General features: G+C 50.0%; 2 protein-coding genes across 2 annotated transcripts in view; both read left to right on the top strand.

The window, feature by feature from the left end:
- Positions 1 to 59: 59 nt before the first annotated feature.
- Positions 60 to 3,022, top strand: NRN1L (neuritin 1 like). The gene is made up of 3 exons (XM_075100989.1): positions 60 to 156; positions 2,313 to 2,472; positions 2,560 to 3,022. Exons 1-3 carry the CDS (start codon positions 99 to 101, stop codon positions 2,831 to 2,833), a joined length of 492 nt encoding a protein of 163 aa, XP_074957090.1. The 5' UTR covers positions 60 to 98; the 3' UTR covers positions 2,834 to 3,022.
- Positions 3,023 to 9,811: 6,789 nt separating this feature from the next.
- Positions 9,812 to 24,304, top strand: part of PSKH1 (protein serine kinase H1) — a 31,788-nt gene continuing 17,295 nt past the window's right edge. The window contains exons 1-3 of the mRNA XM_075101903.1: positions 9,812 to 9,872; positions 11,651 to 11,813; positions 12,936 to 13,967. Coding sequence (XP_074958004.1) covers positions 13,023 to 13,967 — 945 coding nt within the window. The 5' untranslated portion in view covers positions 9,812 to 9,872; positions 11,651 to 11,813; positions 12,936 to 13,022. The remainder of the gene's footprint in view (positions 9,873 to 11,650; positions 11,814 to 12,935; positions 13,968 to 24,304) is intronic.

Here is a 24,304-nt window from a genome sequence, read left to right as displayed (position 1 = left end):
GCCGGGTCCGGGGTCCAGCCCCGGGGGAGGGCGGGGCCGGGGCGGGGCGGCGGGGCCGGGGCTGCCGGTAGCGGGGCGGCGGTGGCGGGGTCCGCACCATGGGCTGCGGCTGCTGGCGGCTGCTGGGCGTCCTCTGCCCGCTGCTCCTGCACCTTGGTGAGTGCCGGGGGGGCGAGGGGGGCGACGGGCGGACGGCGGGTGGGAACGGGACCCCCAGCCTCACTGGGTGCGGGGTGCCCCGAAGCTCAGCGACGCCCCCCTTCCCCATCTCCTGCCGTCCTGCGGGGCCGGGCGAGGAGGAAAGCGGTTTCGCGGCGCTGCCCCGGGGTTCCTCTGCTCAGGCGGGGACAGTCCCCAGCCTCCGGCTCTCCAGCCCGGAGCGGGGCCCCAGGCCAGCCCTACCCGCCGACCCCGTGCCTCCGGTGGCTGCCCCTGCCTGCCGTCCTTCACCGGGGGCCTGGAGGGCATCCTGCCCGCTGGGGAAGGGGGTCCGGCAGATGCTGCACCTCGCCGGCACCAGCCTGCAGCCTCCACGCTCTCCTACTTCTAGAGCCGAAGGAGGACGCAGTCCGGCTCCGGGCGCGGCAGTACCCAGCGGCATCCCTGCCCCAACCAGGGATGCAGGGGCCTGGGGGCTAACCTGGTCTGGCGCTGCGCGGAGTGTGGGGGACGGGGGCTGCCAAACCTGGGACAGTTCGCAGGCTCAGAGGGTGGATGATTCAGGCCCTTCCCCAGAAGCAGGACGGCTGTGTCGGTGCTTGCTTGGAGCCAGTGATGCTCTGCAGCACCCTGGGCTCCCTCCCTGCTTTCCCCTTGGGGTTCTCTCCCTGACGGAGCCGGGGGCAGGTTTTAACCCACATGGTTTTGCAGCAGAGGAGCAGAGGTGATCTGTTCTCCTGGTTTCTCCTTCCTTGTCTGCCCCGCCCAGCCTTGTGCCAAGGGAGCTGGGCAGGGGCAGGGGCCCGTACCGGGCATTAGAGGAGCCCAGGAGGCCAAAACCCATCCTGGGGCAGGGACCAGCCAGCTGAGGGAAGGCATCTACTGGCCCTACCAGCTGGTGTGTCCCTGGGCTGGTGGGAGACACACTTGTTCCCCAACTGGGTCAAAAGAGGAGCAACGGATCCCACTTTCTCTGTTGATACCTGCAATATTTGTGACCCACGTGGCTGGTATCCAAGGCTTTCCTCAGTGATGTGCTTGGGGGAGTGGTGTTTCTTGTCATGTACACCTGCCGTGCTCTGTGATGGACTGAGGTTTCAGGCTCGCCCTGGCACTAGTCTCAGCCACAGCTACTTTGTTCAGGGCCTTGTTCCAGGGGCACAGGCATGGGATGCCAGTGGCATGGCACATTGCACCCTGGAGACCTCCTGGCTGCCTTGGCAGCTGCTGGGCAACTTTCAGCTGCTTCTGAGGAGGTCCCCTTCCCACAGGGGACCCCTCTGGGTCTGTCCTCATGCTTTTTTAGCATCCTCAGTTTAAAGAGCTCCTGGGTGCACACCCACAGCACTTCCAAAAGTCTCACACCTCCTGTGACAGGGCCCTGCGGGACCCCCAGGGCAGAGCCAAGCCAACCATACAGCATTTCCCTGTGTCCCAGCCACATACTGACTCTTTTTAGGCTTGCCCCCAGCCACGGATGGCACTTGCGGTCATCCCCAACACACCCTGTCACCCACCATCCCATGGCTGGCACTGGGGTTATGCCAGTCCTGGTGGTTCATCCCTTGTGGAGCAGAGCAGGGAATTGGGGCTTCCCAGGGTGAAGCAGACAGAGTTGCATTTAAACCTCTTCCTTTTGTGCTTTACCTTCTTCTTTTCCCCTCCCTTTCCCGTTTTCCTCTTTCTTCCCCCTTACCCTTTCCCCTTCCCTCCCACTGCGGTAGAAGCGGGGATTCCAGCTTGACGAGCCTTTGCTTTTTTTTTTTTTTCTGTTGTAGTCACAAATTAATCTTTGCTGTTAGGGGATAAAAGCCAGGACAGATGGCTCCAGGGAGAGCCTGGGAAGCCCGAGGCGAAGTGGCCAGCACGCCGTTCTTCCCCTGTGGCTAATGGCAGCGTTGCTTGCAGGGTCATTGCATCGTGCCTCCTTGGGCTCCTGGGCCAGGAGCGAAGGTTCACTCTGAGCACCTGGGGAGAGGATGCCAGGGGTCTGGTGGGATGTGGAAGGGGGTGCCAGACCCTCGCCACATTTCAGAGCCCGGTGTCACCCCCTCACGGTGACACCTGCACCCCAAGCACCCCTGAGCCGGGCGGGCAATGGCTGTCAAGGGGGTCCACTGGGGCTCAGCTCCATCTCTCCCTGTTCCCTGTAGCTACGAGCCAGGAGCCCATCAGCATGGCGGGGAAGTGTGACACCATCTACCAGGGCTTCGCTGGCTGCCTCATCAGCCTGGGGGACAGCATGGCCCAGAGTGTGCGGCAGCAGCAGGAGGAGGGCAGCGAGGAGGTGCAGGAGCTGGACACCATCTGCAAGTGAGTGTCCCTATCCCTGTGGGAGCTGCTGGGACAGCTGGATGACCTGTCACCGGCGGTCCCCCTCACTCCTGCCTATCTCCCCAGATCCTGGGATGACTTCCACACCTGTGCCAGCGAGGTGCTGTCGAGCTGCCCTGAGGAAGCGGCCGCCATCTGGGAATCACTGCGCCAGGAGTCCCGCAAGATCCAGTTCCAGGGGAACCTGCAGGAGCTGTGCAGCGCTCGGGGACGCCTGGCCAGCACCCATGGCTCCCCGGCCTCCAAGACCAACCAGGCCACGCTGCAGGGCTCGGCCACCCCACCGCGCCCCCGTCTCCTGGCCCTGCTGGTCCTGCCACTGCTGGTGCCCCAGCTCTAGCCCTGCCTGCCCCTAGGGTGCCCAGCTGATGCCCCGGGGCAGTCCCCTGGTGCTGGCTGGGCACTGACATCCACAGTCCCTGCCAAGCCCGGCTTCCCCACAGCCACCCCTCGTGGGGCACGGTCCTCTCTTGCAGCCCTTCAGATGGATTTATATTTATATTAAAAGACACTTTTACATTTCTCCTGACTCTCTGCTGTGGGATGCCCCTCACATTCTTCCCAAGCTCTGGGTTTGCTCCTGGGGTCAGAGGGGAGGCGCTCCCTGGACCAACCCCCCAGGGAGGGTCACTGCGGGGGCTCTGTGGCTCTGTCACCCCCAGCACATCGCCTGCAGCCATGCCAGGCAGCCCATGGGACCACAACAGCCCTGGAGAGGGCTGGACTGGGGATTCCCACTGCCCTGCCATCACCTGACAGCTGCTTTTCAGGGCTGGGCATGAAGGACATTCCCTTTAGAGATGGGTCAAATGGTTTCTTTATTTTAAAGCGCATCTGAGGAAAACACAGTGCAAGCATTTCTCTTTTTTCTTTTTGGCAGCCGATAGCTTGTCCTTTGGTGGGTGAATCTAGCAGCATCAGACAATTTTCTGAATGAAAGCCTGTCTTCCATCCCTTTTATTTTGGGCCTGCTACATTAGGTCCTATTAACAGTCACCAAGGAAATTGGGGGTTGAAAGAAAAATAAGAAGGTTTTTTTAGATGAGATGATATAGGTGAACAAAACAGGGAAGTGAAGCTTTCACCCAGGTCCAGGTAGGACTCATTGAAGTTAAACCAAGATAACATGCTGGAGTTTGACTTGGTTAAACTTGTGTCAGTCAATGGAAGATGCTGTTATTCCCATCCCTGTTGCTGTTACACTGCAAACTTCAGATTTCTTTTTTCCCTAGCATGCTAAAACCCATTGTGGTAAACCAGTTCCCATAGATGTGGGTTGGTGAGGCGACCTCCCTGCTGCTCCCCTGCCACCTAAAGGGACATTAAAATTGTAAATGGGCCACCCTGTCAACAGCCCCTTTCCAACACGGCCTCAAGGCTCCTGGCAGTGGTGGAGGGTAGGTCTGGCCACCCCATGGGACGCCATCCTGCTCAGTAAAAGCAACAGCACCCAAACAGCCAAAATCCTCTGGCCAACATGAGTGTCACCATGTCCTGGAATTGTGACAGTCCCATCTCCCACACAAGGCTCAGCTGTGAGCAGGAGCGATGAGAAAAGCAGCTATGTGCCATGAGTGTGAGTTGCTGCAGTGTCTTTGATTCCAGGGATGACTTTAAGGCTGTCCCAAAAACATCCCTGTGGCCGGTCACGGGGCATGATCATGGTTTTGGTCTGGGGAAGTGTTTTCACACTGGCCTGTGTCTGAAAGCCACGCAAGAGAGAAGCTCAATTATCACAGTCCAGGGAAAACAATCGTTTGTCTCATTGCAAAACATTTTCCTGCGAGGTGTGGTCACTTAAACGTGTGATCCCCAACCTCTGGGATGTCACCACAGCTCTCCAGTCACCTGCCAGCATCCAGGGCTGGGAAACAGTGCCTGGACTGTTATGCCATGGTGCATCCCAGGGGGCTGAGTGGTCACTGCTGAACCCTCAGCTTTATGGGAGGGGCCCCAGATTTATTTCATGTTATTTATTTCATTAGACAGCCTGGAGCTGGCTTGGGGGGGGACACAAAATGTCGCATGGGGATGAGTGGGGATGGGCCTTTGCTGGGGGACAGCAACAAGCCTGGGGCAGGGTCCCCCACAAGACATAGAGTGAAGTGCTGCCCTGGCTCTCCTCAGCCAGCAGCTGCCACTCCCCATGTTTAACGCTGGCGCCAGGGGGATAATCTGCCAATTCTTTCCTTTCCAGTTCCTGAAAATCCGGTGTTTAAGGGTGAATTAGTGCCGGATCCCTGCAGGGTGGCTAAGAGGATAAACGCCAGACAGGGACCAGACACCCACCACACAGCACCCGGTGCCCTGCTGGCACCTCCGTGGGACCGGGAGTGATGGGCTCACTGCCACGAGCTGCTCCCAGTCACCCCCATGGGGTAGCAGGAGGTGGCCAGGGAGACAGAGGGCCACCAAAGCGGTGCTCTGCTAGGCCATCACCACAATGGTGACACCCGCGCACACCAAACCGCACCGCTTCAATCCAGCCAGGAGCTTGTGTGTATGGATATTCCACAAACACCAAACACTCTGGGTGTTTGATCACACCTGCAGGAGGACACGCCATGCATGTCCTGTGCCTTGGAAGACATCACCGCACATGTCCCACACCCTCGGCTGTGTCCCCACGTGTCCTGCACACCAGTGCGTGTCACCACACATGGCCTGCTCCCTTGGCTATGCTGCCACATGTGTCCTGCAGCTGGGAGGTGTCACCAGAATAGTCACCACACAGCCTGCAGGCACTGACAGCTCCAGGGAGCTGGGGCTGGGATTTGGGCTAGGACTAGCCTGTGGGTCACCACTGCTTGGTGACACCCCATGGTGCAGGGGTCCGTGTCAGAGCCCTGCCCTTAAGCCACCATCACTGTGTCACCCCTAGTCCTCCTTCAAAGAGGTGCCCACAAGGCCAGGCATGGCAGCGTGACAGCAAGGATGGACACACCGACCCCCTGGAAAACTCTTCAGGTGCTCCAAAACTGGGACAAGCGCCAGTGTCCGACCTCCTGTTTGGTTCAAGGGTTTGTGGCAAGGGTTTGGGACAGACTTGCGGCTGTGTCCCACCATGGGAAGGGACCATGTCCCTGTTCCTGCCCCTGAAATGGCACAGCTGGCTCCCTGCAGGCTGGCCAGCAACTTAAGGTGCTTGCCCAGGCTGAAACCCGTGGTCACCGGATGGAGGGATCGGGGCCTAGTGGCCCCCGGCACCTCTGAGCACCCGGCATGCTGTGAAAACCTGTCGCTGCGGTTATGAAACTCTGGCGACCTACTTTACACTCCCCGCTTTTGTTCTTAATTCCCAGATATGGCCGCTCTCCAGATTTTGCCCATCAAGGCAAATTAATTGGAGTAGATCCTAATTTGCTCTCTGCTATTCTTTGGGCAGAAGATTAAATGCTCAGCAGACATTATCTCCCTCTCTCTTTTCTAAGAGACAAACCTGAATTATTAAAAAAAAAAAGGGATAAAGGAAGGCTGAGTTAGGCTGAGTTGATGTTTGAATTCACTTTTTGTAGTCGCAGAAGGGGCCAGGGAGGCCCCCGCATCCCTGGGCAGCTGGAACCAGATGGCGACACTATTCTGGGCAGCTGTGTGAGCGGGATGGCACACGTGGCACGGTGACATGAGGGCCAGCCTTCCAGTCACACCGCCTCCGCCACGCAGCAGATGAATCCTCTGGTCCTTTGCCCAGGGAAATTCCTCCTAGCGAAGGCACTGGCTGGGGAACGGCTCCTTGTCTGCAGGGATGCACTTGAGTTTCTCCAACAGGATGGGCTGAAGCTGTGCTGGGGCCACCAGTGGAGATGGGACGGCTTCTTGCCCTTCCATGGTTCCCAGTGCCGCCATCCCTGGAGTCCCCATAGAGGAGCACATCCAGGCACTGAGCTGCCTCCAGCATTGCTGGCACCCCAGCATGCCAGGGGGAGAGGGAGCATCGTGAGGCATGTGTAGCCTGGAGGACACTATGTCACAGGGCTGGCGGCCGGCCGAGCTCGTGTGGGGATTTCTGCTGAGCCAAATGTCCAACTTTCCATAAGGAAATGCCAAAAGGCAACCTCAATCCCTGCAGATCAGACGTGGTGGGAACGGCTGAGCCGAAGTCACCTCTGCTGCCAGGGCCGTGCTCAGCCCCCAGCCTGGCACCCCATCTGCACTCAGCTTTGGGGCTTTTTTTTTCTCCAGAGAGGCATATGGGAAGTTGGATTTCTTTTTTTAAGCAGCTTTAATTGAACATCCTCCCTCTTCGACCTCTGCTCAGCCTTGTTGGGACAACCTTGAGCTCTAGCCTGGCATGGCCGCTGAGGCAGAGGCTGATGGCCACATGGGGCTGGGATGTGGCTCAGAGGAAATCCAGGTTTCCTGCTTCACCGTGTGTCCATTTGATGGCAGATGAGGGACCCAGTTCTCCTCTTCTTCTGGATTCCTGTGGCCCAGCACAGCAGGAATCCCCTCCCCGGGCTCCCCGAATTGCCCCAGGCCCTGAACATGCAGCGATGTCCCAAGCAGCTTGGGGATGTGGGGGGTGCTGCTGGCTATTTCCATCTCCAACTCCACAGGAAATTACAGCTTGCTGGGCCTCAGTGAGGCCCCAGATTCAGACAGCAGCACTGCAGGCAGCTGTTGGATGCACAGGGAGCTCCAGAGGCCTCTCATCTGACCTCCTGCTCCAAGCTGGGTTTAGCCTGGTTTAAGCTGCTCAAGGCTGTGTCTGGGGGAGCTGTGCATCTCCAAGGAGGGAGGATTCTCCACCTCTCTGAGTACCCGGCATCGCCCCCGTGGTCCCAGCCTGCCTTTAGCAGCTTCCACAGGAGAAGCTATGAGGAAGCCTCTGATGGGAGATGCAAAACCCTAAGGGGAACCTATCCTTGCAGAGGGATGGCTGTTCCCAGGAGGGAGCAGCAGGGCTGCGGGGCCTCCTCTGCTGCTGCTTCTTAGTGGAGACCCCTGCCTCAGTGGGCTGAATGCTTCCCACGGCGCTGGAGGCAGGCTGTGGGTCCTGGGGGGTAAGAGTTGGCAGGGGACCTCTGAAAGGGCAAGCAAGGAGTAGCAGGGTGAGGTTCCTTTCTCAGGAGAGCAACACCTTGGAAGGGAGGAGGCAGAACCAGGTGCAAGTCAGTCAGGACACAACAAGATGGCAGCCTGTTGACATCGGGGCGAGAGGCTGCAGAACCTTCTCAGCACTTGGTGCTTTGCAGCCCGCAGACAGCAGCCCTAGCGGCAAGACACTTATGCTGACGTCATGAAATATTTCTTGCTGGAGAAATTATTCTAGACTGAATATAAGGTTTCAGGGGTCAACTGACACTGACCCTAAACTCAAATCGGGTGCCCAAACCAGCAGGCAGCAGATCGCAGAGACGAGAGGAGGTTTCTCTGAGATCTCTGCCTGCAGTCATGTTTCATCACAGGTTTCACACTTTCCCCAGACCTTCTGCAGCAAGCTACAGGTCCTTCCCAGCCTCATCCCTGGGGTGTTTGCCAGGCAGATACGTTGCCTTTGCATGGATGTCTGGTGTGATGTTCTCTTGGCTTCAGTGGGTCTCAGAGCACTACCATGGCATAAATAATACAAGAAAGAGCTGCTCTGATTGAAGTTCTCAGAAGTCCATGGTCCTGGCCCAAGAGTTCGATACATGTTGGCTCTTTCACATTTCTGTGCTGACAATTAGCAGCGGTGATGGACCTGTAACTGCCTCGTTTGATGTTCTTATGAGCGGGACAGGAAACAAAGTGAGTAATGGAAGATAGAAAACCCTGAGGGAAACCCATCCTTTCAGAGCAGTTATCCCTGTCAGAGCAGCTGCGGCCAAAGGCAGCCAGCTCACTGCTGTATGCCCATCCATAGCAGCTGGGCTGATGGGGAGGGGCGCACGCTTTTTAATTTGCTGGTACAACCAAGCTGGGACAACCTTGAGAAACAGCCTAAAATGACGGTATCAACTTTAATAGGGACACATGCAAGGTTTTACATGTCAGGCACAGGCTAAGCCACCTCCCAGGGACAGCACGGGGAACGTGTGGCTGTGGAAACATCTCCAGAAAGAAAATGGAGGGGGTAGAGGGCTGAAAATGTACCAGCAGCACCATTACTGTATGGGACAATAAGAACCAGCTAATTTCCCTTGCAGGAAGTGGTACAGCTCACCAAGTCTGCCAAGTACAGCCCAAGCAGCCCCTTCTCATCCCTGTCATGCATTGCCGTACCTTATCTGGAATTACACAGGAAAGAAGCTGATGACAATGGCACCCATCAGCAGGTATAAGTTTTATTATGGTGTGACTTACCAAGCATTTTAAACAGCTGAAGATACCAGGAGTGTTAAAATAAAACCAGCTATTTTAAAAAGCATGGTAGGAGTGTGAAAATAGCCCCTCTCCACCCGAACTGCATCAGGAATGATGTGACAGCCAGGCTGGAAAACAAGCCTGACGGTGTTGTATTTGTATCTTCCCTAGAGAAAAAAGTGCCATCAGCATCTCTGCGAGAAGGTGTCATCCCTCATCCTGCTGCTCTCAGGTCATCTAGGGCTGAAATGCAGAGTGTTTGGTTTAAGGATGGGGAAAGGGTGTGAGGAAGAAAGTCCACCAGCAGTTACCGACCAAGTGTTGAGGGTTTTGTGGCGCTTAGTAGCTGGGGAGAAGAAAGGAATGTGCCTTGTTATTCGGTTGTGCACAAGAGCTGGCCCACAGGGACTGGCTTTTCCCTGCCAAGGAAAAGAGGTGATGCTTCCAGGCGCTTTTCTTGCAAAGGCAGTGTTTTTCCAGAGCCCCACAGCCCAGCAGGGAGCCCTCAGAACTGCCCAGTGGGAGCAGCACTGCCAGGCGCTGCTGGGGATCAGCTTGGGCCAGGTTTGGCTCCAAAAAGGAGGCGAGTAGTCATCTCTCCTTGGGCAGCAGGTCACTATGGCTGCCCCTCAGAGGCAGGAGTGCTGTGAGCAGGATCACCATGCTCGTGGGGCTGAGTGGGTCCTGGGAGTCACAGGGCTGCGGGGGGGTCCCAGGCACTGTGAGGTGAGGGGAGTGCCGGAGTCTGTGGGGCTGAGGAGGTCCCAGGGCTCTGTGGGGCTGATGGGGGAACCCAGAGGGGTCTGAGAGGGGTCCCAGGGTCTGTAGGGGCTGAGGAGGGTCCCAGAGGGGTCTGAGGGGGCTCCGGAGGCGGGGAGGCCCCGGGGCGGGTGTTTCCGGCGGCCCAGACAGGGGGCGGTAAAGCGCGGGACGACGGAACAGCGCCCAACCTCCCCCCGCCCCCTCGCTTCGGCCCCGCCCACCTGCGTTCTCCGCCAATCGCCGGCGTTGTGTTCCCGCCCCCTTCGGGCGTCCCCGGCGCTTGGGAATGACGTCAGGAGGCGGCGCCGAGCCGCGGGCCGGAGCGGGCCGAGGTGAGTGTACGACCGGCTGGGCCTAGGTCTGGTCTGGTCTGGTCTGGTCTGGTCTGGTCTGGTCTGGGCTTGGCTCGCCCTGTCCTGTCCTTCCCCTCCGCCCACCTGCCCGGGGTGCCGGCAGCCCGGCCCGGCCCGGCCCGGCTCGCCCGGCCCGGCCCGGCCCGGCAGTGGCGGTCGCGGCGGGCCCCGTCGCCTCAGCCCTACCGCTGCCCGGGACGGCGGGACCGGGCAGGCCGGGCCGGGAAGGGAGCCCTAACCGGCCCCCGGAGTGCCCCGAGCCGAGCCTGCCGCGGGACGAGCTGCCGCCACCGGGTACCGTACCTGGGAAGGACGGGGGGAAGCGGCCTCCTCCGGGCTCAGTCATGGGAAACAGCCGGAGTTTCGAAAATCTCGGTTGGTTCGACCGATTCTGGCCCGCCGCCGGCTCCGGCAGCGCTGCCTGGAACGCCGTGGCAGCCCCAGCCCCGGGTTCCCCGCAGGAACCCGCTAAAGGTGTACGCGGCCAGCCAAGCAGCTGGTCTTGCCGGGCTTGTCTCAGGCAACGAGATGCACTTTAAAATTGGCTGGTAAAGCTAGAGGTAAGGTCCTTCCAGGCCTTCTTTCCACCATTATTCTGTGGTGGCACAGGTGTAATTTGAAGGTTGCTGGGTGTGGGCTTTTCTTATGCTGTTAAGAGCTGGTATTGTCAAATTTCCTTACTGGCATATTACAGAAAAGTGAAATTAAATAGCTTCAAGTCGTGAGATATTTAATTGGTGGTGGAATGGCTGCTAGGCCTCGGGTGGGTGAGCCAAGTGGCTGATGCTCCTTATGCATGGGACCCCCTCAGGCATGAAACCATTCAGGCCCTGATGTTTTTGTGGAAGCAGCGGGTGCTTCCTAATCAGCAGACGTTGCCCTGCAGAGCCCCGGGATGCAATGTGCTGGTTGTCCAAGGAGAGGAGTGGGCAGACATTGAAGCATAAACCCGCTGTTCCTCCTCACCACCTACAGCTGCAGCTCAGGTGCGCTGTACTCCCTCTGGTAGTTTGGCACCTGCTGAGTGTCCGATTTCCTGCTCTGAGTGCCTTGTAATGCCCTATTTTTCTAATGCCTTAGTTTTTTTCCCAAACTCTTGGTGATTATTATGCAGGAGTGTTTCCACCTGCACTGATGAAGAGTTAAGCATTTCATTGCTGGTTATGGTGCGCAGCTCTGGGGTTCTGTAGGCTTTGCTGTCACGGACCTCTGTGTATTTGAGGAAGAGCTGCTGGTGGACACCTGGTCTCAGTTAATGTTATTGGCAGCGGTGGATTTATATATGATGTTTTCAAGGTCGGCATTTGATCCTTCTCATTGGTTTTGTTTGTGAGGGATGTTTTACACAAGTGCTTCTCTATGTGTGGAATTATTCTCTAATGACCTTGTTTGCAGATGTGCCTATTCCGTTTATCTGTTAATCTAGTAAGCTTTAAGGTACAATAGCACTGGGAAAAACTGTCCGTGTGAGGCATTATTCAGGAATACCTATTGTATTTTTTTTATTTTTTGGTGTGGTACTTTATTCTGAATGAGCACCTAATTACAGGACAGCCCTTGGTGAAACTCAAATGTCAGTTAAGCCTTCTAATAAAGTTAGTTTTCATTTCTACTGTTTGCACCCTGGTGTAGGCCTGTTTGTGCACGGTTTGCGTGCTTGACTTTGCGATGCTCCCAGGAGGTCTTACGTGGGAAATTACTTTGTTGATGTCTGATTTTAAAATTGAATCTTAACTAAAGCCTTATTTTCTTTCCAGGTTGGAGGTAGCATCTAAACTCCTTCTGGGTGCCCCTCTAAAACACTTCATGTTTCTCCACATAATTTTCCTGACAGATGACCAGTTGGGGTTCCCTTTCTGCTGTTCATGCTGAATAGTTGCTTGGAGAGGTGGTGAATGAGTGAAGATACACTTGGTGATGGTAAGCTGTGTGGTTACATTTCAAGGCTAACAGCTTTTCTGCAGCCTTCTGTGGAGGCTCAGGCACCACATCAAGCCAAAGAGTAGAAATTTAAAACTGCTTGGCTAACTGCCAGAACGCATACAGGCAGTTTCTCCATCTCCTAGCCAGGCATATTGTTTTAATTGGCCCCTAAAGACTTGCTGATGTGCAGCTGATTTGGTTCTGCTGGATTACAGTGGGATGAACAAGAACTACTTTTCCTCTGGTCTGGAGCAACTCGTAGAAATTCCACTTCCTACACCGAGCTCCATGTGGAAAAACAGGAGTGCCGCTTGGTACCTGAAGATGCAAAAGAAAGCAAAGCTGAGTCAGGATTTTGAAAAACGTCCAAGCCCACCTTAATGTCGTAGGGTTTGGAGGATGAGGGAATTGCCAGCTAAAAGTTGCTCTGGTTAAATAAGGGCTGCCTTTTTGCAGGGAATGGTAAAATGCATCTTAAAATTGGTGTGCCTCTGTCTCCATAATCCCTGTTTCTGCACAGTTTCATTGATACCCAGGAGCAAAGTAGTGAGATGTTTAAGACATCAGTACCAGTTTAAATATAAAGAAAAATCCTAGGAAGGGATTGATGTTGAGTGAACAAGTAGGTGAGACACTTCGTGGAGTTTCTAGTGAGAAATTTCCAAAGTGTAAGATTTGGAGTGGGTGATGTCTCATGAAGTTGAGCAGATTAAACAAAATTAAGGAAAATGCTCGACTCTTTTCCTTAATTTGATTTTTATTAAGCAATTAGGGCTGGACAAAAAGATCCAGAAGTCTTTTCCAGCCACAACTGTTTTGCGACTCTGATTCAGCTCTCAGCTGGGAGCATTAAATTGCGTAATAAAAAGAAGTACCATGTAGTTTCTGCTGACATCTGTTCTGACTACGACTGGATGTTCATAGGCGCTATCTTCACTGGCTTGCTGATGAAAGCAGCAAAGCGCAGCGTGTGCTCTGTAGTATCATACAGTGAAAAGCTGTAACTCTGTGGTAGCATGGCTCTGTTGAGATGGGAGCCACTAGCATTCCTCCCCTCCCCATTTGAAACTTTACTCCCTTAATTCCTATTTATCTGTTTCTTCTCATTCTCTTCTGAAGGTTCAAATGTGGGAATTGCCCCCAGTGTGGTTGCTGCTGATGTTGCCCTGGGAAAATGCCTTGATAGGGAATTAACACAAATCAGTGATGGGCTGTGGGACAAGCAAAGTGCTTCCCGAGCCCCCCAAAGATGTTCAGCTAGACCTGGTTAAAAAAGTTGAACCTTACACAGGCCACAATGATATATACAAACATTTCATCAAAGATGACTGTGGGACCCTCATCAAAGCCATTTCTCCCTCACCTCTGCGTCATGTTAACCCATATCCTGGGAACCACCTGCCTGCCCATGTGGACCAGCCTGAACCCCGCAAGAACAAAGTGGCTAAATACCGTGCCAAGTTTGACCCCAGAGTGACGGCCAAGTATGACATTAAAGCCCTGATCGGGAGAGGGAGTTTTAGTCGCGTTGTACGGGTGGAACACAAGGCTACGAAGCAGCCGTATGCAATCAAGATGATAGAGACCAAATACCGGGAGGGGCGGGAAGTGTGCGAGTCGGAGCTTAGTGTGCTAAGGCGGGTTCGGCACACCAATATCATCCAGCTGATTGAGGTGTTTGAGACCCAGGACCGTGTGTACATGGTGATGGAATTGGCAACTGGAGGAGAGCTGTTTGATCGGATCATCGCTAAAGGTTCCTTCACCGAGAGGGATGCTACGCGTGTGCTGCAGATGGTATTAGACGGTGTGAAGTACTTGCATACATTGGGTATCACACACCGGGACTTAAAACCAGAGAATTTGCTCTACTACCATCCAGGAACAGACTCCAAAATCATGATTACGGACTTTGGACTGGCAAGTGCTCGGAAGAAGGGAGATGACTGCCTGATGAAAACCACCTGTGGGACCCCAGAGTACATTGCTCCTGAGATCCTGGTCAGGAAGCCATACACGAACTCTGTGGACATGTGGGCACTGGGTGTGATCTCGTACATTCTCCTGAGTGGCACTATGCCCTTCGAAGATGACAACCGCACCCGCTTATATCGGCAGATCCTGAAAGGAAAATACAGTTACTCGGGCGAGGTGAGTGTGGCAGGGGTTATGGTGAGGGGAACTCAAACAAGAAGCTTTCTGCAGGTGGGACTTTGTGATGACCAGAAGCTGGCTGTCGTGTGCAGGGTAGTAATGTTACCAGGCATTAAAAATATGCGTGATTTTAGCTTTTAAAATGCTTTCCTGTGTTCTGTCTGCTTTCCAAAACTGCTTACAGTGCAGCATAGTGAGCTTTAAAAATGCATATGTACAGAAAGGAGCGATCTCTTCCTGTAGAACAGAACTGGGATGCTTGTGGGTTTCTGCCTGGGGAGACTTCAGCCATGGTAAGCTGCTGTTTGACTGTTTCACTGTTGAAACTTGTGCCAGGGTGGGTGTTAGAAATGTAGTGTGCACATGCCCAGTCTGATTTCTGATACAAATCCAAGTGTTGCCTGAAAAATACCTTTGCCGGAAGATAAGTTATGGGAGACAAAGGGGCACTTGCTTCTTAGATGTGGAGACATGAGCATTTCTGAAATTTATCTGCATTCTCTTGAGCTTAGTATGTAACAAAATTGAGGGTTCAAGGATAATTTTCTTAGATAGCTATAGAGAGAAGAACCTTGAGGGTTGGATTTTAGGCAGAAGGTGGGGACCCCTACCCTCCCAGAGTCCCATCACTCTGCAGAATGGCCGGGTGTCAGGCTGACCCAGCTCCTGCTAACTTGCTCCTGATCAAGGTGGGACACCTCGATTACCAGCCAGCTCTTCAGCCAGCACAAGTGCCAAGTGTAGGCATAACTTTCTGAAGGATCACACTTACGGAAAGTGGGGGTATCTGAATTTGTGAGATATAGGCATTTCTGCCTATATCCCTCACTGGGAATATTAAAAAATTGAAACTTCTATAACTTCTTCCTCTCTTTTATAAGAGACTCCTGAGAGAGAGACTCTCTTGTGTAAGAGATTCCTGAATGCCATGACCTTGTGAGGTGAAGCCCCCTGGGACGGTGTTAATGAGTGGCTAAGTTTATTATTCGGAAATGGCAGTCAAATAACTGTCAAAAGCCCCAGAATAAATGAATGATTGTTCTTGTATTTTTCAGGTGTGACAGTTATGTTGGCATTTTAATGGTGGATTGAAGGAGTCTAGCATGTTAAGTTTTTAAGCATATTAAGCTGCTTTAGGATTGTGTTTAGAAAAAAAAAGTAAAAATCACTCTCTGAAGGTTTTCAGAGGTGTCAATAAGTCTTTTATACTTCAAAGGTGTCAGGCCAGCTTGTGTAAATAATTGGAATATCCAAGTTCAACAGAGCTGAGGGATATTGGCATTTGCACAGGAGGCCACCAAGGAGAGCCCAGATTTGACACCTTCATTAATCTTATTAATTCTCCCCATAAGTGCTCCTCAGAAAGTCCCTGTTGGCAGAGGGAGGAGACAAAAGCGAGGAGTCATAAACCCCCAAATTTGACACTTTCTGGACTTCCTTTGGAAACTGCAGTACTTGATTATGTTCTTGCCAGAAGTATTTATCAGCTGCTTCCTTGAACTCCAAGCTTCAGCTATGTTTGGCAGCCATTGCTTCTTTTGTTAATTTGCTGTGTTAGTGCGGTTTGTTAACTAGTTGCATAGTTTTAAGAATGCAGTTGGGTTATTCTAATCCAGAAACACTAATTACTGGCCGCATGTAACATCTGCAGGGTCACGCTGAAAGGCAAAGTCCTAGATACCTAGTTTACCTTAGAACCAGTAGTATTAGATACGTTAAATTTTTCTCATGTGAACAGGCCGGCTCACTCTGTCTGTTGTGTAGCAGAACTCATTTCAGGTGTGTGCACCTCCTTGTAGTTTCCCATTCAAGCAGTTGGTAGGTGTTGGCTTGGCTCAGCCTGGATGTTGGCCTCTAGACAGCAGATTTTAGAGCTTTTGAGATTCCTTGGCCAAACTCAGGTTTGGTCCTTTTGAGCTCACTTCATTGTGTTCATCTTGGCCATTCATTTTTCTCCTCTCCTTCTAGTTCATTTGTTTTGAAGAGCAGTGTGGTAGGGTCTTTTTGGTGAAAGTTCTCCCTTTTTTTTGGTGATTTCCTAGTTCTGTGTCAGCCCCATGCCTTGAGGTGCCAGAAGGTCAGCGAGACCATTGACTCTGAATTTGCTCTTTCCCTTTGGGGACCCGCTTTTATTCTTAATCTGTCTAACATGTTGTGTTAATGAGTTCCATAGTTTACTTAAAACACACATGGAAGAGCTGTTCCCTTCTCTTAGTTTTTATTTACCTCTGCTTATTTAACTGATATTTTTCTATGTGCATTGCCTTTAATCCCCTTTACTTGAGAAACTAGTGAGTAACTTTTCCATGTCCACCTGACAGTTATCTTTATACTTCTTTAGATTCCTTCTTTTTTTGAGGCTGAAGAGCCAATTGTGTTTAGTACCTCCTATGGAATACATTCCATAGATCTGATTTTTGCTCTTACCCTTCTCTAGGCTACTCGTAATCTTTAGGTGGGGTGATACATGGGGACTGTGGCTTTGTGTCATGGCATAGAAATGCGCCTCTGGTTGTTCACTACTTTTTCCTGTAGGGTTTCTGATACTATATTTGTTTCTGAGCATTTTGCTGATGATGAGTGGTCTGCTGTCACTCCAGAGGTTTCCTGGGTGTTAATGGATGATTTGGGGATGTCATGGTATCTATGTAATGTGGTCCATTCCTTCTAGTGTCTCCACCCCTCAGCGCATGAGCTTGTATTTAGTGACATTGAATTTAGTGACTGTGATTCAATTTTGTCACTTGCTATTTTTAACTTTTTGCAGATTCTTTTTTTAATTGAGTTTAGCATGCTCTCCAGGACAGGTTCTGCCAGTTACTGTGAAATGTGGTAATTCTGGAGACTTAGAAGCAAGTGGTGGGATACAGGTTTGACACCCAATAAATTATGCTGATGATACTGAGCTGTTGAGGTCAAAAACAAAGCTGAGGCATGATGTAGAGTGTATATACATACAAATAGTGAGAGACCATGTGATAAATTGGCTGATGTTCAGTGTGGACAAACTTGAACTGATCCCATGGGAGGATGAGCAGTTTGAATTTTCTGTAAATGGTGGCAGGCCCTGGAGGTGCTTCTTGCCCATCAGAAGAAAAAATCTGAAGTTAAACGCTTCTAAACATCTTGATACTCATGATCCAAAAGCCATTTGATATTAGGAATTAGTGTTACTGTTGCCGACATCCTTGCTGTGCCATGCCCATCATCCACCTGCACTTGAATGTTGAGTGCAGTTCTGTTCCACCCTGGAAAAAAAATTACAGAACTGAAAAGCATATGAAGAAGGGTAGCGTGAGTAATCAAAGGTATAGGCTGGCTTCCATTTGAAGAACAAGTGAACAGACTAGAGCCCTTCCTCAAAAAAGTGCTTGAGGGGGACCTCTGACCAAACTCAGTACAGCCATAGGTGGAATAGTGAGGGTGAATAGAGAGCAGCTGTTCTGAGCATTCCCTGGGGTATTTAATTTGTTGTCCTCTGGTCCTTGTGCCAGAACTGAATTATTCTGAGAAATTTTGTGCCCTCATTGTGCCTAGGGCCACTGGATGCTTGTAGGTTGTGTACACAAAGGTAGCACATGTGCCACAGAGAAAGCATTAGACTCTATTTTGCAAGTGCCAGTGCACAAGCCTGAAGCGTTTTACTTGTTATCCCACTTTAGGAGGCTGTTACAGATAGTGTGTTTTATGAGTGGTTGTTTTGGAAAGCTGTAAATGCTTCACTGCTTGGAAAGCAAATATGTGTCAGCCAATACCCTGTATGTTTTGACCAAATGCTTTCTGTTCTTCCAGAGCCAGGGAAAACGGATGATTTAATTTACCAGTGTAATTAAGCCTATACCCCTAAATTGCAGGTGGTACTGTAGCCAGGTATTGGCAGGAGATGCAGTAACAGGCTGCCCACTTTGTGAGTGAATTCTAGGTGGAAGCAAAGTGAGCCAGAGGTTTAGAGGTGTCTGGCTGGTTGCCCACAACCTTGCCAGCTTCCTTAAAGCCATCTTCTGGACTTCTAAATGCTTCTAATTTTGATTTTCAGAGAAAATTGCTCTTTTTCTGTTACACTGGAAGAAGTGGGTAGGTGTCAGAAATGAGGCTGTTGGTAAATTTGTCAGACTAATGGAAATGCCAGGAGCCATAAGTCCTGGTTTGTTTGAGACAGGAATGGACAGAATACTGGACTACGTTGCAGAACTGTCTATCTCCCGATAGATGCAGAAGCAGAGATTTCAGGGGAACAACTGCTTTTCTCCTCTGTAATGTGAACTTTGAAGATGTGAAATGGAGGAGGCAATGTTAAAAGAAGCCTGCGAAGTAACGTGCCCAGAGCTGACAGCTTGAGCTGCAGCTGAGGCAGGTTTCAGGAGGGAAGGAGGGAGCTGTCTTCTGAACTGTATTGCCGTGCCACATCACAAAGCAGCAGTGCCATGAGTTTGCTGAGGATCAGTGCCGAGTCCCACTTTTTGAAAGGTCTGACCTCAAAATCTGGTCAGAGCAAACAAAGCTGTATTGAGAGATATAAAAGCCAAGATGCAAGCTGATCTGAGAAGTAGCTCCATCTTGAAAAACAAGTGAGCTCATGTCCAGCCAATGTAATTGCTTTCTGACTGGGACCCTCTTAGCACCGCTTGTCTGTTCCTGGAGTGAGAGGTCTGTTTGAAGAGGCTATTAGCAGATCAATAGGAGAGGTCTCCCATAATAGGTTATTCAGGTACTGCTGACATCATGGTTCCAATTATCTCTTGTATCTCCTTCTGTACTTTCTGAATTGCTTGGAGTAATGGGTAGGGTGAGGGATGAAGAAAAGTCGGCTTTGTAACTTGGCATGCTTTTTCCTGAGCAGGTCTGAGTAAAGGTTATGTGGGCTATTGAGACTGCATTTGATGTAGCCTGCTACAAAGTCATTCTCTTTCGCTTGTTTTGTCAGAACTCACCAAAATAAAATTTGGTAATATTTTAATTGATATCTTGGGGATAAAACTGATTTCTGGGGATCTCTTTGTAGCTTAAAAAATTGTCTGAGGAATAAAGCTGGAATTCCGTTCAGTTTCCTTTGAATTTGAAAGTGCAGAAATGAACATCAGACCATTGTAATCTTGCTAAGACAGGCTTGCTCTGGTTTTATTTCAAAGCTTGTCCTTCTCTTGAATACTGATACTCTTATGTTGCTTTACACGCCTGGGAAACTTGCTGGAAGAAGAGGAAGATAATGTATGTTGTGGATAAATTGGGAAACTGAGCTAGAGATTGTTCTGGTTTTGATATCTGATCTGGGCAAATAATTTCCCCTTGTGCTCTGATCTCCCGTTCATAAAACAGAGTCAGCTTTTTGTGGTGTGTTCCCCATGGTGAGGTTGGTGGGTGCCGGTGTGGGAACATCTCTTGAGCAGTTTAAAACCAAAAAGCTTGTTCTGAATAATGGTGCTGTTGGATACATTGCTAAATGTGATATAAGGAGGGACGTTTGGTATATGAAGGAAGCTGGGCATTGCAAGTCTGTAGGAGCTCTGTAAGGGGCATAGCAGGCATGTGGCGAGATGACCTGGTTCTGTGTGGCTTGCTTAGATTTTTCCAGTGGCGTTCAATAAAATTCCTCACCAAAGGTTCTTGAAAGAGCTTTGCAGCTGTAATGCGATAGCAGCCTTTGCATGGATCAGCAATTTGCTGAAGGTAAGCACAAAGTTGAAATATGTGGTCAGTTCCATGGGGAAGGAGAAAACAGTGACATTTGAAGGATCTGTTCCTTTTTGCCCAGAAGTGATCAGGACAAAGTTCACTAATGAAGCTGTGTGGTTGCTGATGATAGAGTTCTTCAGATGGTGAAAATGAGGGCTGTGGACCTTAGAAGTTTGCCTGAGTTAAAAGAGCAACTGGGTGAATTCATGGAAGATAAATCAATGGGGAGAATGGTATTAGGAAGTCCTAATTATGAATAAAGAGGTCCCTAAGCCGTGCATTTTTCAGGCTTGGGAGTAGAGGGGTGGACTATTAATTGCAACATAGGGATTGTTTTCTTGGATTCTCCCTCTGTATCTTCTGTCAGCTGATGTGGAGACACCATACTGGACTGGCTAGATCTTTGATCCAGTAACCTTCAGTCCTGTTAGAAGTGCTAGTCTTTCCTCCTTTCATTTCATCCCTCAGCTGGGGGCTTCATTCGCTCCCAAGAATTATCAAGCTGAGTAATAGGCAGCCTGCAGAGCAGAGAGAGCTCCAAGGTTGTGCATGCAGCATTTGGGGCACCTGCCTATGTGCTGGGGGTGTTCAGCAGTCCCATTGGACATCAGTGGAGCAGGTACTGCATGCCTCGTGTGGTTTTAGCTTGTGGTTTGGCAGCAGCGTTATTTCAACTGAGTCTGAGAATTGGAAATCAATCCCAAGGCTTATCAACTCCCACAGGCTAATTTTACTTGCTGTATAATACGCCTTTGGGAAGGCTAGACATGTAAAAAGTGAGGAGGGTAAACATTTCCTGTTAAATAGAAATGTTCTTGAACTCTTTGGTTATGACCTGGTGCTGGAGTTCCCCTGCAGGCAGTGAAAAAGCAGGCAATATATACAGACTAAGTAGTAATAAAAAGTGCATTTTGCAGATGATAATATTAGTTTTAAATTTCCCTTCTCCTGCAGAGTGTTTTTCTTGTTTTTTGTCTGTTTTGACATTATACATCTATAAAAAAGTGTGGTGTGAATTGCATTCTGCTTGTGACTCTGCCCTTCTCTGTTTGGCAACTCATTTGGATTTGAAGCACGAATGCAGAACCTATGTAGTCGTCCTGCCTGGCTGCCTTGCTCCATGGTGCCTCTAATACGATGGCTTCATTCTTTAACAGCTTCCCTTGCTAGTTAGTGTTGCTATTTAGAGTTCTGCTTACTTACTTTGCACTCCCAACAACATCCCAAGATGCTGTCTTCCCTGTTGCTTCTCCTGTCAGATGTGCAAGGGTGACAGCAATTTTAGGGGTGACTGCTAAAGCCCCACGTGTAAGTGTTTAAGCGGTTCTTTCTGATCCCATGAGCGAGTGGTGCCTTTCCCCACTGACTTCATGTGGGAAGAAGCTACCCTTCTGTAGCTTCAGAAACATGAGTCCCTTTCACGTGAAGGCATGTTTAGAAATATATCCCCTTCAAACTGAGGATTCTTGTGGGTCTTCACCAAAGTCTAATTTTTAAGGCTTGCTTTTTCTTAATTTAAAAACTGGCCCTTTCTTTCTGTCTAAACAGGCTCTCATTTTAAGTTTGAATATTTGCAGCATCCTTTTCTCCTGACTTGACACATACATTCTTGCTCTGTTATCACACATGCAGATATCTGCTGCACATTTTTTGTATAGCTTGTTTCCTTGGCCATGTCCACCCAGATTTCTTCTTCTCCACTTCTTTATTTGGGTTACCTACACTTTCTACCTAGGCTCCTTTGCAACCAGGTTCACCTGGTCTGTGGCTGCTTGTTAGTAAAGATTGTAATGCTGAAAGGGATTCCTAGGATAACCAACAAGACTGGAGACTTGTTCACGTACGTGGGCTTCAGGTAGTTGTAATGTGGAAAAATAACTTAAGATGCTCATAAAAGTAACGTAAGTAACAATTTTATAGTATTTTTGTAGTGATGACACCTTTTGAAGTTATGTCAAGTGAAATAGAGCACCCGTTTCTAAATCTAGATGCCATTATTTCTGCTAACTTTATGAGGAAATTGATGGCATTAATGAATTGGTTCTGCTTGTTTTGCAACAAACTGGCAAGCTCCAGTTGAGACAGCATCAACAAACAGTTGGTCTGGCTTCCTGCAGTACAGTGTTGCAGTGCATACCACTGAACTTAAAATTATAGGAAGGTTTAGGCCAAAGTGACCTCAGGAAGTCTCTGGTCCAAACCCCTCTTCAGAGCACAGCTAAATTTAATGCTAGATGAGGTTGCTTAGCGCCTTGTTCACACAGGCCTTGAAAGTTTACGAGGATGGAGACATCACCACCTTTCTGGGCCCTGTCCTGGGGCTGCCTCAATCTCATGGGAACTGTGTTTTTTCTTTACATCCAGACAGAATTTACCTGGTTGCAGCTTGATGGTCACTGCTTGCCTTTTCACTGAGCAGATCCAAGACATCTGGTGTGGTGTCATCCTCTCTGTAACTGCCCTGACAGCACTGACAGATGCAGTTAGATCCCATCGCGTTTCTTCAGCTAGTTGAGGTCCCTCTGGATGGCAGTCCTGCCCTCCTGCATAGCAGCAACTTCTCCAAATCTTGGTCAAAAGCAACCAAGAAGCAAATACTAAAAATTTTATTGGTAAAGAGATTTGCAGTTCAAATGGCTTCAGAGCAGAACCAATGGAGAGGCTTAACGTGCAGTTATATGTGCATAGCAATTCTTGTTTTCTCTTCTTGAGCATTCAGCATCTCGGTGATCATCTGCCTTAGCTTGGAGTTGAGAGCGCCAAGTTAAATGCAGGTATTGAGTGAACTCTGCAGATACTGCTGTGGATAGATTTGGGCTGGAAAAATGCCCTTAATTACATGAAAAACAGGTTAGCCTAGTAGATGCGTGGTGCTCCCATAATAACTAACTCAGTCCACATAAGTAAAGAAATTACTCACTTTCTCCCCACACAGTTTTCCCTGCCTGCAGGTGATACCAGAAGCAGCAAAGATGAAGAGTGCTGGCAGTGCATTAGCAAACAAACCGTGTGCCTGTGTGTTAGATGCTGCCTGACAGCCAGCCAGATAAAAATACAAAAAGCAATTCCAAACCAGCTGATGCATGCTTACAGGATGAGTTCGTACCCCAAGTATGTCGGTACATCTGCAGAGTGTTCCCAAAGTATTCTTGTAATTGTCCTTGTTGTGGAGGCTGGTTAAAAGACTGCAGAAGACTTGTAACTTCTCAAATCCCTTGTGACATGTAATGGAGGAGACGGATGACAGTCGTGTCAACTTTTAATATTAACTTCCTACATTTATTCAACTTTCTGAGAATGGGGTAGAGCTTGAACACAGGCTTCTTCTGACTTGGTTGGGAATTGGTTACTGAATTGCCCATCCCTCTCAAAGGGACTGATAGGTGATTGTATTATGAGGACTGTGGTCAGATTTTCTATCAAATGACAAACTTTTTCTAAAAAAGACGCAAGCAATAAAAAGAAACAGTAGTTATTCTTGGTAACCTCCTTCCCCTAAAAGTTGCAGGTGGAAGAGTGTAGTGGCAGAGATCCACGGGAGGGGGTGGGAAGCCCAACTTTCTATTTTGTGTACTTGTATTTTAGTGTAAAAACTAATTTCCTGTAGGAGGTTAAAAAAAAATTATTTGCATATCATGGAAAACATTTCTCCACAATCCCTATCGCTTTGCAGGAGAGGTCAGTCAGTCTAGGACAAACATTCTCAAATATTGGATGCAGCTTTTTCAAGAGCATTAAGTTTTGCACTGATGCTGCAGCAGGTATGATCCTTGACTGTCTGGGTGCCAGTCCCGGAATGGCTCCTGCCTGCTTGCACTTCTGGTCATAATTACATATGCCTTTGTAATTAAAACAAACGAACAAAAAAACCCACAACAAACCAAAAAACCCCAAACTGTCTTTTGTTGTTTTGATGACAGAAAGTATAACCACTTTAGGAAAAAAACAATTTAGAAAAAAAATCCAGTGTTTCATAATGTATTAATTTTTTTCCCTATTTGATGCTTTGCTTGTCCCAGAAATTCATCCAGGTTTTTTCCTGCAGTTCATAACCATAGCTATGTGTAATATGCTACATGCTAATGAAATTGGTTACAGGGTAGCAACTGCCTTGAAAGGGGGAAAACTCTTCCTCTGGCGATTTCTTCCTAGTACATCTTCTGTTTAAGATGGGCAGTGAGGCAGCCAGGCTTCCCTGAATTTGGACTGGAGTATGTCTTCTGGAAAACATTCGAAGCAGATTTAAAAAAGAATACCAGGAACAGAGAAGCACCACTGCCCTCTAATGTTCCCATTAGTCCTTTATTTTTAGAATACAGAAGATAGTCGTGTATCCACAAGAGGCCAGGAAAGCTAGTGTCTGCCTCCCATTTACTGAAGGTTTACTTTTGCATGGTATTCTGTGCTGCCCTTTGCTCAGAGGTGCTCCTTGTAAAGCTGCCTTGTTCTTCTGGAAGTTCTCCGTTGGCTCAGTGCCTGGGAGGGTCTGGATGCGTGGGGACCCTGGCAAGTTGCACTGGTCGATGGTGCTGCCCTTCCTGGCTATGCCAGTTGGTCTTTAGATCATTAGAGGCTTTTGCAAGGCAGGGACATCACCTTGGCCTCTGATCTTCCTGCCAGACGGGAGAGCAGATTTCAGACCAGCAGGGTGGCCACTCTTC

The sequence above is a fragment of the Phalacrocorax aristotelis genome, chromosome 8 (assembly GCF_949628215.1).
Source record: "Phalacrocorax aristotelis chromosome 8, bGulAri2.1, whole genome shotgun sequence".
Classification (NCBI taxonomy): Eukaryota; Metazoa; Chordata; class Aves; order Suliformes; family Phalacrocoracidae; genus Phalacrocorax; species Phalacrocorax aristotelis.
The sequence above is the reverse complement of the archived record's forward strand: the minus strand, read 5'-3'. Positions and strand labels throughout refer to the sequence as shown.

Bases quoted from the DNA above. Each gene is read 5' to 3' on its own strand.
- NRN1L (XM_075100989.1), top strand. From the start codon at position 99: ATGGGCTGCGGCTGCTGGCGGCTGCTGGGCGTCCTCTGCCCGCTGCTC. The intron at 157-2,312 runs GTGAGTGCCGGG...TGTTCCCTGTAG, and splicing joins CCCGCTGCTCCTGCACCTTG to CTACGAGCCAGGAGCCCATC. The intron at 2,473-2,559 runs GTGAGTGTCCCT...CTATCTCCCCAG, and splicing joins GAGCTGGACACCATCTGCAA to ATCCTGGGATGACTTCCACA.